General features: G+C 37.1%; 2 protein-coding genes across 4 annotated transcripts in view; one reads left to right on the forward strand and one right to left on the reverse strand.

Annotated features, from left to right (window-relative positions):
• The window catches only part of GTF2E2 (general transcription factor IIE subunit 2), a 79,005-nt gene that overhangs the window by 45,983 nt on the left and 16,632 nt on the right, over positions 1 to 16,390 (reverse strand). For all 3 annotated transcript variants that reach the window (XM_030312288.1, XM_030312289.1, XM_030312290.1), the window contains exon 3: positions 2,080 to 2,171. In XM_030312288.1, coding sequence (XP_030168148.1) covers positions 2,080 to 2,171 — 92 coding nt within the window. The remainder of the gene's footprint in view (positions 1 to 2,079; positions 2,172 to 16,390) is intronic.
• SMIM18 (small integral membrane protein 18) lies at positions 7,050 to 15,295 on the forward strand. The gene is made up of 2 exons (XM_030312292.1): positions 7,050 to 7,180; positions 14,812 to 15,295. The coding sequence occupies exon 2, from the start codon at positions 14,850 to 14,852 to the stop codon at positions 15,144 to 15,146; it is 297 nt and encodes a 98-aa protein (XP_030168152.1). The 5' UTR covers positions 7,050 to 7,180; positions 14,812 to 14,849; the 3' UTR covers positions 15,147 to 15,295.

Consider the following 16,390-nt stretch of genomic DNA (forward strand, 5'->3'; position numbering starts at 1 on the left):
AAAAACTGTTATTGTCAATTTCAATATGTGCAAAGGGACACACAATCTCTGGAAACTGTTTCAGGAAATAATTGAGCACAAATTTGAAGATAACAGTCCTAAAGAAAGTGAGAAGTAAGGGTCATACAGATTAAGTGAAGACTGTTATCAACAGAGTAACAAAAATATGACATTTGAATGTCAATCTCCCTCAATAAACTAACAGCCATGAGGGCATATTTTTCTAGGTAGTCCCACCATTAATGCTATAAATAGCATACAGGTTTTAATAACTTGTTTACCACATAGGGGAATAAGTGGATGGAATGAATGAATAGTGAATATGTATCAAAGTGTATTATTTGATAATGGGAAATTACAAACTAACTGATTTCTACTACAAGTCAAATATAAACTACAAATTTCAGTCAGAGTCAGACACTGACATTAAGTCTCTTAAATTACACAAGAAAAGGCCTAACAAAAAAAAATTTTGATTTCTATTTTAAGCAATACATAGCTGAAATTTGAAATAACAAAAACAGCATTTTGACTTTTTTGAAGAGATACAAATAGTAACTAAAAAGGAATGAGTTTGGCAGAAGGGGGCAAATTTGAAATCATTTAGCCATAAATGAAATTTCATTTTAATAAGTGAAGTTAGGACTCAAAGTCTTTGGTAAAGCCAAAATGTTGTATCATCAGAAGTTCAAAACTTACCTCAAAAAAAAAAACAAAAAAAAAACAAAAAACAGTATATCCTCCATCAAATCTTAAATTCTAAGTCTTTTGTGAGACAATGTTTTTCTAAGACCTTCAGTAATTTTCTAGTTTCCTCCTCCAAAGATGCAGAAATGCCATCATCACCATATGCCTGAACTACGTAGTTTTTACTTTTCACATCGGTGGAAATAAGAGTATGCAAATCATTCACATCTTTCCACTGGTTTTGCCAGCAAGTATTGAGTAATTGGAAGGTGACTGTATCTACTGCCTGGGCTAATTTATAAGTGAAATGGTGGGCTTAAATTTTATAGTTGAATTAACGTAAATTAAATATGGGGCGCCTGGGTGGCCCAGTTGGTTAAGAATCCGACTTCAGCTCAGGTCATGATCTCATAGTTTCATGAGTTGTAGCCCAGCATCAGGCTCTGTGCTGACAGCTCAGAGCCTGGAGCCTGCTTCTGACTCTGTGTTTCCCTCTCTCTCTGCCCCTACCCTGCTCATGCTGTCTCTCAAAAATAAACGTTTAAAAAAATTTTTTTAAATATACTTAAGTAACTTGTAGCAGTACTAATCTGATATAATGTAAAAGGCTTAAAATATTTTTTAATTGGACTTCATTTTATTTTATTCAACTTTTTTTTTTTTAATTTATTTTTGGGACAGAGAGAGACAGAGCATGAACGGGGGAGGGGCAGAGAGAGAGGGAGACACAGAATCGGAAACAGGCTCCAGGCTCCGAGCCATCAGCCCAGAGCCTGACGCGGGGCTCGAACTCACGGACTGCGAGATCGTGACCTGGCTGATGCCGGACGCTTAACCGACTGCGCCACCCAGGCGCCCCTTATTTTATTTTTTTAATTTACATCCAAATTAGTCATCATAGAGTGCAACGAGATTTCAGGAGTAGATTCCTTAGTGTCTCTTATCCATTTAGCCCATCCCCCTCCCACAACCCCTCCAGTAACCCTCCATTTGTTCTCCATATTTATGAGTCTCTTATGTTTTGTCCCCCTCCCTGTTTTTATATTATTTTTGTTTCCCTTCCCTTCTGTTCATGTTTTGTCTCTTAAAGTCCTCATATGAGTGAAGTCATGATTTCTGTCTTTCTCTAATTTCACTTAGCATAATACCCTCCAGTTCCATCCACGTAGTTGCAAATGGCAAGATTTCATTCTTTTTGATTGAAAAGGCTTAAAATATTAAATATTTTTTAGTTTTACTGAGGTGTAGTAAGGATACAAAAGACTGCACATATTGAAACATGCAATTTGATAAATTTTGACATGTATATACAAATTTACTTCTGAAAATCCCAATCCTCTTCCCCTGCCAAAAAGTTAAATAGGATTTGTGTCATTTGAGAAAAGTACTTACCTTCATGTAATTCACAATCTTAGCAAGAACGCCAAACTTATACCCAGAGCTTCCTGACAGAGCTTTCAAGTTAAATGATCCATTGCTATGATCTGGAAATGAAGTTCAAAAAACAATTATAACATGTTCCTATTAGATTTGATTATGACATTTAAGCAGCTAAGATTTTTAACTCTAGTAAAACATTTCTTGTTTCAAGTTTTTCCACCCAGTGTATTCTACCCTGTAAAATTTTGGCAAACAATTCAAATCCTCGACTGTATAATAAATTTATCAATTTTCGCACTAAGAATAGGAACAAAGTATAAATAATTCAAAAGCATTAAAATACGTTTCTTCTGTAAGTACCTCTGCCTCACTCTTTCCTTAATTCTGATTAGATTTTCTCCCAAGATTAGAGGCATGGTGTTTTTGTTTGTTTTTATTTTTGTTTCTTTTTTTTTTTTTTTAATTTTTTTTTTCAACGTTTATTTATTTCTGGGACAGAGAGAAACAGAGCATGAACAGGGGAGGGGCAGAGAGAGAGGGAGACACAGAATCGGAAACAGGCTCCAGGCTCTGAGCCATCAGCCCAGAGCCTGACGCGGGGCTCGAACTCACGGACCGCGAGATCGTGACCTGGCTGAAGTCGGACGCTTAACCGACTGCGCCACCCAGGCGCCCCTTGTTTTTTTTGAAAGAGAGAGAGAGAGTACCACCCAGGCACTCTAGAGGCATGGCTTTTTTTTTTTTTTAAGTGTATTTAGTTTTAAATTTTTTTAATATTTACTTTTGAGAGAGAGCGCGCGCACACGTGCATGTGCACAAGCGGGGGAGGGGAAAAGAGAGGGAGACACAGAATCCGAAGCAGGCTCCAGGCCCCGAGCTATCAGCATAGGGCCCAATGTGGGGCTCAAACTCGCAAACTGTGAGATCATGACCTGAGCCGAAGTCAGACGTTTAGCCAACTAAGCCACCCAGGCAACCCTATTTATTTATTTTGACAGAGAGAGAAGGTGCAAGTGGGAGAGGGTCAGAGAGAGAGGGAGAGAGAATCCCAAGCAGGCTCCACACTGTCAGTGCAGAGCCCAAAATGGGGCTTGAACCCACCAACTGTGAGATGATGACCTGAGCCAAAGCTGGACGCTTCAGCACCCCTAGAGGCATAGCTTTTTAAACAAGAGGATAATACAAATCTCAATCTGACACACAGAGCTTTTCTAATAAACTTAAAACCATGAGAAATGAGTAAATTATTCTGAGGTATAAAAAGTTCCATTTATCACCTATTACATCAATTTCTATCAATGTAAAGCAAATGGGAATAAAAGAAATGATACAATAACTAAACTTGAGAGATAAACTAAGGAAAAATAAATTATAGGCACTGCCACTGCAAAAACATGGATGCTTAAAAAGGGATGGCAGCATGAGGGGCACCTGGGTGGCTCAGTTGGTGAAGCACCAGATTTCAGCTATCTGCCCCTTCCCTCCTCATGCGCTCTCTCTCTCAAAAATAAACATTAAAAAAAGGGGGGGGGGGATGACAGCAGGAAACAAGGAGCAAATCCTATAGAAGATAATTTGTTTCAGAACTTATCATTTTGTTACATTTTATAGGCAGAAAACCTAATCCTACCATGAATCACAAATGCATTCCATTAGTCATAAGGAGGAATAGTTCAAAAAGTAAACTCATCATAAATACTAGAAAAACATTTCAGGGACACCAGTCGGTTGAGCATCCAACTCTTGCTCAGATCATGATGCCAGGGTTGTGGGTTCAAGCCCCACAACAGGCTGCACACTGAGCATGGAGCCTACTTGAGACTCACTCCCTCTCTCTCTCCCCCTTCCTCTGCTCCCTCTCCCGGGCTGGCACTTGAAAGAAAGAAAAGAAAGAAAGAAAAGAAAGAAAAGAAAGAAAAGAAAGAAAAGAAAGAAAAGAAAGAAAAGAAAGAAAAGAAAGAAAGAAAGAAAGAAAAGGAAAAGAAAAGGGAAGGAAGGAAGGAAGGAAGGAAGGAAAACAAAAAAAGCAAAACAACAACAACAACAACACCAGAAAAACATTTCAGAAGTACACATTCTATTAGCAAACCATAAACTCAGATATAAAGTTCTCATGTGGCTGATCCACAAAGGAAGAGGTTAAATAAAAAGCAGAGGTGGGGGGTGTAATCTCTGGCACCAGTTTTGTAACAATTTAAACAAATGAATGCATTAGAACAGTGCAAGTCAAATGTAACGAGTGTCAAAGATCCAAAAAGAATAGCTTTTTTTTTTCCAGAGAATAGTTTTTAGATGGCAACATAATACTTCTTTGAGATTAGTTCACAAGACTACTTTACTGAACATGCTTTTTTTGAGACTAAAACAAGACGATATACAGTTTTCCTTTAAAAATCACTGTTATAATTTTAACAACTTAACTGGCACATTAAAGTCTACTATGTTTCCAAAAATAATATTATGAATGCCTTACAGGCATGCTTTCACATTATTTCAATTACGAAATACTACCTACGTGGTTCATTTCACCAAGGTGTTCGGGACACTTTAACAACAACAGCAATAACATTTACTGAACACTACTATTTGCCAAATGCATGCTAAATATTTATTTTCTCATTTAATCCCTCCCAAATAACCTGTCTCCCTTTAAACATAAGAAAACAGAGAAGTAGAAGAATACAGATTCAAATGCAGTTGTAAACACTGTGATACTGCCTTGTATAAGAATCATTAATGGGGCACCTGGGTGGCTCAGTTGGCTAAGCATCTGACTCAGGTTTTGACTCGGGTCATGATCTCACAGTTTCATGAGTTTGAGCCCCGTGTTGGACTTTGCATGGATAGTGCAGAGTGCAGAGCCTGCTTGGGATTCTCTATCCTACTCCTTGCCTCAATGCCCCTCCCCTGCTCACATGGTCTCTGTCTCTCTCAAAATAAATAAGTAAGCTTAAATTTAGAAAAGGGATCATTAACTAGCCCTTAACACAGACTATTTCATCCGAGATGGGCTATTATTCAGAGTATAAAAATTCATAAGTGCAGATTTAACGTTTTACCTTTAGTAAAATATTAAGTTTATCCTAGTGATGAATCATTACATTCTACTCCTGAAATCATTATTACAGTATATATTAACTTGGACTTAAATTTAAAAAAGAAAAAGAAAAGTTTATCCTATACTCCTCTGTAAACAACTAAGTGGGAAAGCTATGAAAAGCAGATGACACTATGTTAAGGATATGCATTACACAAATGTTCAATCATGAACTACATGCAGTTTTGTTTATCATGGAGTCTTAAACATTTAGCTAAGTGCCAGGCAGAGTAAACACTCAGTAAATATTAGCTGAATGAATGAAGGTAGTAAGAGTATTTCTATGTACTCCTTTATAGTCCAAGAAAATAATTCACTAATTTATCTATTATTTTATTTATTTTTAAATGTTTGTTTTTGAGATGGTGGAAGGAGGGGCAGAGAGAGAGGGAGACAGGATCTGAAGCAGGCTCTGTGCTGACAGCAATGAGCCCAATGCAGGGCTAGAACTCATGAACCGTGAGATTATGACCTGAGCCAAAGTCGGACACTTAACCAACTGAGCCACCCAGGTGCTCCTATCTCTTATTTTTAAAAAATAATGTGACCTATAAAATAAAGCCTGCATAGCAAGCATTTGTCTGCTATTGCTATAATAGCCTCTCCATAATGTATAACCTTGATACTGTTATGTTTGGACCCCACACAACTCTAAATAATAGGTCATAAATACAAATATTCTAGCTTCAAAGCACTGAAGTTGTGGATTGTTTTGCCAGTTTTTAAAAAAGTTTTGAGTATAGTTGACACACAATGTCAGTTTCAGATGTACAACACAGTGATTCAACTTCTCTACAGGTCATACTATGCTCACAAGTATAGCTACCATCTATCAGCACATAACACTATTATAGTATCACTCACTATATGCTGTACCTTTTATTCCTTTCTTACCATTTAAATTTCACAGACTGATTCTTTTTAATGTTTTATGTCTTTATTCTGAAAGAGAGAGAGAGAGAGAGAGAGAGAGCGAGCGAGCACGTGAGCAGGGGAAGGCAGAAAGGAGAGGGAATCCCAAGCAGGCTCTATGTTGTCAGTGCAGAGCCCAATGCAGGGCTCGAACTCGTGAACCGTGAGATCATTACCTGACCTGGGCCAAAATCAAGAGTCAGATGCTTAACTGACTTGGCCACCCAGGCGCCCCATTTCACAGACTGCTTTTTTTTTTTTTTTTTTTAATTTTTTTTTCAACGTTTATTTATTTTTGGGACAGAGAGAGACAGAGCATGAACGGGGGAGGGGCAGAGAGAGAGGGAGACACAGAATCGGAAACAGGCTCCAGGCTCTGAGCCATCAGCCCAGAGCCCGACGCGGGGCTCGAACTCCCGGACCGTGAGATCGTGACCTGGCTGAAGTCGGACGCTTAACCGACTGCGCCACCCAGGCGCCCCTCACAGACTGCTTTTTAATGTAGGTGGTGTACCTACCAAAACTAACCCTATCCCAACGAGCAGAGCTGAAAACCTTATTTCTTTTCCCTTAGAATTTCTCCGAAATCAAACCACCACATGGAAATAATCATTTCCAGAGGGCAAGATTTATAGAGAACACAAGTAGTGAAAGAAAATATCATTTATGAGACTTTTATGCCCACTTCCGGGAGGAAATATTAAGCTGGTAAACCTGGACTGTTTGTTTCCTAGGTTACTACCTCTCTCAATAGTACCTTCTAGCCCTAGCCGTGAAATACTCACTGAAGGATCCGAAATTTTATGGTTAAACACTAAGGAATCACCAGTTTATTACTAACTCAAATTCCTTTGCAGAAATTTACCTTAAGGACAAAAAATGAGGCAAGAAAAAGAGGGGACAGTTGATATCCCAGACAGCTCTATTCAAGTTTATGAATGATTTACACTTAAGGGTGGCAGGACTTAATGCAAATGAACGAGGAGGAAACTGTCAGCTGCATTGTGGTTCAACCAATAGAAGCACAGCTCCATCTTGGATGTGCACTGGACTGCATTACAAACAGACGATACCATCGCTTCAACAGCAGCCTTCAGACAAGAGGTAGGTTTATGCGATCTTTTGCATTTAGTAATACATGTCCTTATGATGTAATTTAAAAAATCTTTTACCATAAAAACCAAGCAGAAAGCTTTGTTCCGACTAAAGACCAAAAAAGGCACTGTATTCATTTCGCTGCTTGGTAGGATTTTATTATGAAAATGTGAAGACTGCCTTGTGCTATTTGATAAGCACCCTCACCATCTGTGCCTTATGGAAAATTCATGAGATTTTCTATGAACCTGATCTATATCCAGACCTTAGAGTAAACCGTAAGCATTTAATGTTAAGTGGTTACTTGCTAATTTATTTTCTCTGAGCTATTTCATTTTAGCAATTTGGTCTGCCTTAACAAAGGATTTTTCTTAAAGAAAAATCTAGACTAAAAGCAAATCCTGGACTAAAGCTTTCTGATTATATGTACAAATTATATTGCTGGTAAAAAGCAGTCACTTACAAGAAAGTTTGTTATATTTGTTATATTTTAACAAATATGAGAAAATAGTTCAAAACTGTTTATTTGACTTTGAGTGCAGATGCCGAAAATGCTGAGAAATTGTCATGATTGTGATTTTTACATAAAAATAAAAGGACCATAAAGGTTATCATCACATAGGCTGCATTATACTGTAACCAAAAAGATCAATTTGTGGAGCTTCAGACTTTCCTAACATTTTAATTAAAATTATTCCTTCCAGTTAAATTTTAAAATCTGTATTACTGTAATAAAGTCATTCTATTATTAAACAACCTTCTTAAATAGCCTTTCATTTTTTATATGGCACAAAAATATCTATTTATAACCATATTTCAATATAATGTTAACATTATTCTTAAACTGATCCTCAAACACATAGCAAGTCTTTTTAATAAACTACATTTTAAAATAAAAAGATGTTTTAAGAAGAACTGGTTAAGGGAGGAATATATGGTACCTTTCGAGGTAGGTATTAACATTATTTTCATGGCTGAGAGTAACTATTCATGTCTACTAAAAAATCAGTATCAACTACTAGCTAAATTTCTAATTTTATAATAGTCAAGCATGAAAATATTGTTACTCAGTAGGGCTGGAGTTCCAGGATATTACCTACACATACTGATCTAGAGATTCAACTTCTGCCCTTTGCTGATAAATTTATTTCAATTTTAAGACTATTTTCCTAATTTTTATTCATTCCATTTCTTACTCAGCATTCAGAAGCATGAGCAAAGCATCCCTTACAAAGCCCAAAGGTTGCTGTAAGAAGATATTATATCTCCCTAGGTTCAGCACAATGGGGTTAATTACCTAGAAAATATTCCTGCTGGCTGTACAAAGTATGGGACCCAAAAAAAGTCTCAAATAAAAAACCTTGTCAAATAAAACAGTTTACAATTTACATGGAATTTCAGTTACAAATACTCTCCCCTATTATTAGCACTATAATCAGCCTACATCTTCCTGGTGATCTAACTATAGTTAGCACAGATGTAGGTTCACTGCTCTTTCACCAAACTGACCAGACGTGTGGCCTGCCTCAGACAGGTCCAGAGCTGGGTGCACTGCTCTATATCTAAAGGCCAATATGATTAATTGATCATATCTCAAAGTGATATGCTTAAAGGCACTAGAGAATTCAACTCAAGGGTTTTAACATAATTAGAGCAAAAGCATAATTTTATTCTTATCTGACAATTCAAGGTTCCAGAACACTTCCAAGTCTTAGCCCCATAAATATTTCACTAGGGCCTTCTGAAATGGGAGGGAAAGAAAGGTGAAGAGAATAGATCAAAAATTAACTAAAACAAAAACAACAAAACACTACTTAATACTCCCCATTCCTGTAATGAAATTTTAAAGGGGAGGAAGATTCAAAAAAGTACACAATTTTTTTTTTTTACCATTTACTCTTCTTTTTCATACAGCATGTTTATAGCAGGTACTTGATATAAACTTACATTTTAATTTCAAAAGTACAGTCTCAGAGTACAAGAAAATCCTAATAATAATACTTTTCTGCATGTCTAATTATGTCTCCTCCATCAAAGTAGTTTCAGATTTTACCCTAAATTTAGCACAAAATATTGCTAGAGCTCTACTGTACATAAAAATAAACGACATTAAATTTAAGGTAGAAAATGACCCCATATTTCACAGTGTACTTTTCAGATATGCCCAAAAGCTAACTAAAGAGTGAATGTTTTGAGTTGCTCATCAGTTATCAATACACTCACAGGAGAGGCAAACTGTCATCCATTACAACATAAACTGTCATCATTTACAACATGTGTATACTCTTCCTTAAACTGCTTAGACACTTCTAATCAAAATACTGTTTACTGATTCTAGTTTTAATTTTTTAGAAGTAATCCAGAAAACTCAATAAATATATTAAGCAGATAGATAACACAACAGACTTTTAAAACCAAAGGAAAGGAATACTTTTAAAATATATTAGTTTGGGTTTGGATAAGTACTATATTCAAATGGTTCAAAAACCAAAATATAACAAGATATACCTTGAGAAATCTCACACACATCCCTGTTTCTCAGCTCTACCCTCCAACAAACCCACCAAGTAATCACTGTTATTTCTGGTCTATATCTTTCCAAATGTTTGCAGAGATTCAAGCAAATAAAAATATATACTATTTCCCCCTTTCCTACCGCATACTGTCCTGCATCTTGCTCTTTTCACTTAACAGTGATTTCACTTAAAAATCTTTCCTTATCACTACAGTTACCTCATTCACACATAATATTGAATTGTATGGATATATTAATTTTAACCAGAATAGTTCATTGATGGGTACAAGCTAACTTCAAATAATTGAATTTAGTTTGTGTCTGCCTGCCTGCCCCTGCCTTCTCCATTCTCTTCCCTCCCTCCGTTTTTTTTGGGGGGGAGGGGTCAAGAGGGCTTGAAAAATTTTAAACTGTTCACTTGTACCTCAAAAACAAAATAGAATATAAAGTTCCTTAAACCAACTTTCAAATCATTCTTATTTTTTTTTTACATTTATTTATTTTTTGAGAGACATAGAGAGATAGAGCACAAGTTGGGGAGGGGCAGAGAGAGAAGGAGACACAGAATCTGAAGCAGGTTCCAGGCTCTGAGCTGTCAGCACAGAGCCTGACGCGGGGCTTGAATTCACAAACCGTGAGATCATGACCTGAGCCGAAGTTGGATGCTTAACCGACTGAACCACCCAGGCACCCCAGAATTCTAACTTTTTTTTTTTAAGTTTATTTGAGAGAGAGCGAGCACAAGCAGGGTAGGGGCAGAGAGAGGAGAAAGAGAGGAGAGAGAGAATCCCAAGCAGACTCCCCGCTGTCAGCAAAGAGCCCAACATGGGGCTCGAACTCATGATCTACAAGATCAAGACCTGAGCTGATGGCAGCCGCTTAACCGATTGAGCAACCCTCCAATAATTCTAAAATTTCTATTTCATTTTGAAATAGAAACATACACTAGTCTTTACAACTTCTCCTCAGTTTTAAAGTCAATACAAATGAGAAACCCCTATTCATAAAAAGTTAAAATACAAAGTAATAATTTCAGTACAATTTCAACCAGGTAGGAGTTATAGATTTATATTGCCAATTTCTAGAAGGAACAAATTAAAAGTTTGATATGTTAGCAAGACAGGATTATTAGCGAAGTTTTTAATTTTTTTTTAAATTAGTATAATGTAAAAATTAAAAAAATTACTATAACACTTCTGAAATCAATAATTAAATAGTATTTAAGTTAATAAGGTACATTAGACAAATTTAAGGGACATAATGTGGGAAAAAATTCCCAGATTTTAAAAAGATATCAATCTGGGGTACCTGGCTGGCTCAGTTGGTAGAGCATGCAGCTCTTGATCTTGGGATTGTTTGAGTCCCACAATGGATTTAGAGCTTACTTAAAAATGTAAATCTTAAGAAATAAAAATAAAAAAGGAATCAACCTAAAAGGCCTTGACAGAAAATCTAAGGAATATTCTCATCAATGCAGGAGAGGTCCTAGGTTTACCCAGGTAAAATTATTAGACAGACCCTCCTGTGTTTCTTCCTGCTTTTTATCTATCCATATAATAAATGGCCCTGTTCTCTATTTCCTCAAGGTCCTATTCTTCTTCTCCTTCTCTTATATTTGCTCTACTTTTCAAAAAGGATCCGAAACTCATTCACAGTGAAGTAAATATAACAATGTGTACTATCCCTCCCAAAAGGATCTGCATTTTAGTAGTACTAAAAATTTTAAAGGACTTCCAAAGCTGAACATCTTCTAGGCATTTGTGTGTCTGCACACACATGTCACTACTCTGTTAGGAAGGCTGGGTCAAAAAGGACTATTATTTGTCTCCAGTTGAGTCCGTTTCTATGCGTTACTTTACTTGGGTGCATGGTGATTAGAATCAGAGGCAGCACCAATGCAGAAGATGGAGGACTGGCCTATCAGGACATCCACATTAGATTCCCAGGGGCACCACTTACCATGTATTCTACATGAATGGCACTCACAACACAATATGAATGGTGCCCCCTGGAGGTCTGCAATGTAGCAGCCCCAGTTTCTGTAAGAATGTGCTAAGAAGTGGAGCATCTGAGTAGCTTAGTCAATTAAGCATCCAACTCTTGGTTTCGGCTCAGGTCATGTTCTCACGGTTCATGACATTGAGCCTTGAGTCAGGCTCCATGCTGACAGCACAGACAGAATCTTGGGATTCTCTCCCTCCTTCTCTCTCTGCCCTGACCCTGCTCACATTCTCTGTCTCAAAATAAATAAACATAAAAAAAAAAAAAAAAGACAAAAAAAAAAGGAATATGCTAAGAAGAGAAAAATTTAAGGGATAAAAGAGGGTAACTCTAAAAGGCTGGGTCTCCAAAGTTTGAAAATATTGTAATGTACTGGGAAGTTCATCACATACCTGTGTTCCAGACAATGTATTTTTGTATGTCCCAGAACTAATAAAAGCAACTGATTCAGTTACTGTCCATTAGTCTGCTGTCCCTTGTTTCAAGATGAAGGATCACCACAAACCATGAAACTGAAGGATTCTTAAATCCAAAAAAAAAAAAAAAATGAATTTAAGCCTTGACTTCTGGCCTCAGGGTTTTTTTGTTTTGTTTTGTTTTTTGAAAGAGAGAGCACAGAGAGAGAACAAGAGCGTATGCATGAGCAAGTGGGATAGAACAGAGGGAGAGGAATGGAGAGAATCTTTAAAAAAAACTTTTTCTATGTTTTTATTTTATTTTTGAGAGGGAGAGACAGAGTGCGAGTGGGAGAGGGGCAGAGAAAGAGGGAGACACAGAATCTGAAGCAGGCTCCAGGCTCTGAGCTGTCAGCACAGCCTGATGTAGGACTCGAACTCACAGACCGTGAGATCATGACCTAAGTTGAAGTCAGACGCTTAACTGACTGAGCCACCCAGGTGCCCCAGGAATGCAGAGAATCTTAAACAGGGTCCACACCCAGCAAAGAGCCAGAGTCAGGGCTTCATCCAAGGACTGGTGAGATCATGACCTGAGATGAAATCAAGAGTCGGCCACTTAACCAACTGAACCACCAAGGTACCCCTCAGATCATCAATTTCACCTTCAAAATACACAAAGGAAGAACCAAGTCCATCCAGAGAGATGCAGTTACTTGCCAAGCAAATATGATTTAAAAGAAAAAACCTTTCGTGTGCCTGGCTGGCTCAGTCAGTAGAGCATGTGACTCATGACCTCGGGTTGTAAGTTCAAGCCCCATGTTGGGCACAGAGTTTACTTAAAAGTGATAAATTATAAAAAGAAAACAAAAACCTTGGAAAGTATTACTTTATTAAAGTTTTAAGATTACATGTATAAAGAAAACAAAAATTTAAGGAATTATACTGTTACGGATTTGGGCTTTAAGTCACTTTTTCATCTTTGTTGGTGTGACAATGCTATGGTGCCTATGCTTACAAACAGAACCCTCACCTTTTAAGAGATATATACTGAAGATGTCTAGGAGAAGTGATGATGTCTGGGATTTGCTTCAAAATAATCTAAGGGCATGGGGCGCCTAGGTGGCATAGTCAGAAGAGCATGCAACTCTTGATCTCAGGGTTGTGAGTTCAAGCCCCACACTGGGTATAGAGATTACTTAAACAAACTTGAAAAATATAATCTATGAGGTAGAAACAAATGGGTAAAGACAAATTGGTAACTGAAGCTGCATTATGAGAATACAGGGGTTCATTATACTCTTACTCTTCAACTATCTTAAAGTTTTGTCTAATTGAAATATACTCTCACACACAAGTATCTTCAGCATTCAGAATACTATCTGGGACACAGTAGGTAAATATCTGTTTATAACAATGAATGAAAGTCTATTTACAACTATGTAGGAAAGAAAAATCACACAAAATAAGTCATTTCTTTAATAAAATAAAGCTTTCAAACTGACAGCAGTCATTGAATTAATAAAGTGGAACTATTTTTTCCCCTTATTTCCAAAATTTTCTCAGTATATAAGCATTTTATAATTTTTTAAAATTAAGTTTCAAGAAGAGGTGCCTGGTGACACAGTCGGCTAAGCATCTGGTTCTTGGTTTCGGTTCAGGTCATGATCTCACAGTTTGTACATCAGAGCCCCTTGCTGGGCTCCATACTGACAGTGCAGAGCCTGCTTGTCGTGCGCTCTCGCTCTCGCTCTCTCTCCCTCCCTCCCCTCTGCCCCTCCCCCATGCACATGCATGCTCACTCTCTCAAAATAAAAATAAAAGTAAAATATTCATATCCATAGATCATTCAGGTATATGAACAGTTAATACTATCATATACTTAACAACAACAACAAAAAAAAAATCCTAAGATTAAGGTCTCTTCATAGGCAACATGAACCTAAAATTTTATCATCCTTATTCTGAAAACCGTCATTCTTTAGCTTTCCTTTCTCTAGTATTTTCACTCAGCCACTATATCTTGATTCAGGTCACCTGTCTTCAAAGTTTAAAGGAGAGGAAATAGGAGACAGAAATACACTGAGCCCACAAGGTAAGAAGGATCCTCAAAGTTAATGAGAAAAGCTTTTCTGGGGGCAGTATGAAGAACACCACCTTAAAACACTAAGATTTTTTTTGTATTTAACAGATCATTGACCACTGCTTTAGTTAAATTTTAAAACAATTCAGCTTTTTCCCCCTTCTATTAGCAGTTAGTTTCTGTATATAAACCTTAAGCATATGTATTTGTCTAGCAAATGACACACATGAAAAAAATACATGGTATGGGGGCACCTGGGTGGCTCAGTTAAGTATCCAACTCTTGATTTTGCCTCAGCTCATGATTTCACAGTTCCTGAGTTCGAGCCCCGCATCAGGCTCTGCACTGACAGCACGGAGCCTGCTTCAGATTCTGTGTCTCCCTCTCTCTTTGCCCCTCCCCACCCCTTTAAAAAATAAATAAATAAGCATTTAAAAAATATACATACATATATAGTACGGTTTACAGAGTACACTGCCATAGGATAAAGAAAAAATTCAAAAATACCATTTGGGCATTAATTCTGGCAGAAAATAAAAGAACTCACGTTACCTACATAGATTTACTAACAAGTCTTAGTACTGAGACTTCAATTGACAGATCCATAGAATTTGATTACATGTATTCATTTTCTACCTTTTTACAGATTCAAAAGAACCAATACAAGAAGTATAATCCCTAAGAATGGCCTCTCTGAGCTCCAGCCTCTGGAATGAAACCACTACATCTGTTTATCAGTATCTTGGTTTTCAAGTTCAAAAAATTTACCCTTTTCATGATAACTGGAACACTGCCTGCTTTGTCATTCTGCTTTTATTCATATTTACAGTGGTATCTTTAGTGGTGTTGGCTTTTCTTTATGAAGTGCTTGACTGTTGCTGCTGTGTAAAAAACAAGACTGTGAAAGACTTGAAAAGTGAACCAAACCCTCTTAGAAGTATGATGGACAACATCAGAAAACGTGAAATTGAAGTCGTCTAGCACTCTACCTAAGATGAACAAAATCTCTGCAAATAGCCTTCAACTACTGAAGAAAAAAGGAAAATTTTCTGAGGCCAACTGTTATTATAAAACTGACTCTTGAGGGGCACCTGATGGCTCAGTCAGCTAAGGGTCTGACTTCAGCTCAGGTCATGATCTCATGATTCGTGAGTTTGAGCCCTGCGTTGGGCTTTGTGCTGACAGCACAGCTTCGGATTCTGTGTCTCCTCTTCTCTCTGTCCCCCCCCCCCCCCCCCCCCCGCTCACACTCTTTCTCTCTCTCACAAAAATAAATAAACATTAAAAAAAATTTTTTTAACTGACTCCGATTCTGAATAATTAAAAGATTTCTAATTGAAGGGAAAAACAAGTTAAATACGCACTTTTTGTTTGTGTATCCCTTTCATTAAATATACACAAAATCTTCACGAATGTGAATAAGTTACCAATGTACTTAAAATGACACTTCAAAAACTGGATAAAAGATTCCTAGATTTCAATATTAAGCAGCAAAATGTAAGCTAGAAAACACGAGAAAGATCAAATAACTTTGACCTACACAAACCATGTAGACCAAAACAATAACTACCCTCTGTGTGTTTTGGTAATAAAAATGCTATTTTAAAATGCTTACCTAAATCCAAAGTAAAATGATTCCACTTACACATAAAGTCTCTACTTATTAAAAAGCAGTATTTGCTAGTTTACAGAAGACAACTAATACACTTTTTAAAGACCAGTTTTATGTAAAGATTAGAGAGGAAAAAAGTCTGAAAATAGAAAGGTCACAAGTATACATGCATAAAATTTTCATAAAACTGACTTACTGTTTAATAATAAATACATGGTATAAGAAGGATCAGGCTGTTTTCAAACTAAAACTTTCTAGTACACCCTTAAATTGTATTTCTTGAGCTTTTTCTTTTGTTGCTCATATTTATTATTCTCAAGGTCTAAAGATACCTGATGTAGGAAAAGACTGCCAAAAAAAAAAAAAAAAAGACAAAAGGTAGGACCATGTAACACCTATTAAGAAATACTTCAGTTTCTGGGTGTCTGGGTGCCTCACTCGGTTAAGTGTCCGACTTCAGCTCAGGTCATGATCTCACGGTTCGTGAGTTCGAGCCCCAACGTCAGGCTCTGTGCTGACAGCTCAGAGCCTGGAGCCTGCTTCAGATTCTGTGTCTCCCTCTCTCTCTGCCTCTCCCTCGCTCACACTCTCTCAATAAATATTAAAAAAAAAA

The sequence above is a fragment of the Lynx canadensis genome, chromosome B1 (assembly GCF_007474595.2).
Source record: "Lynx canadensis isolate LIC74 chromosome B1, mLynCan4.pri.v2, whole genome shotgun sequence".
NCBI lineage: Eukaryota > Metazoa > Chordata > Mammalia > Carnivora > Felidae > Lynx > Lynx canadensis.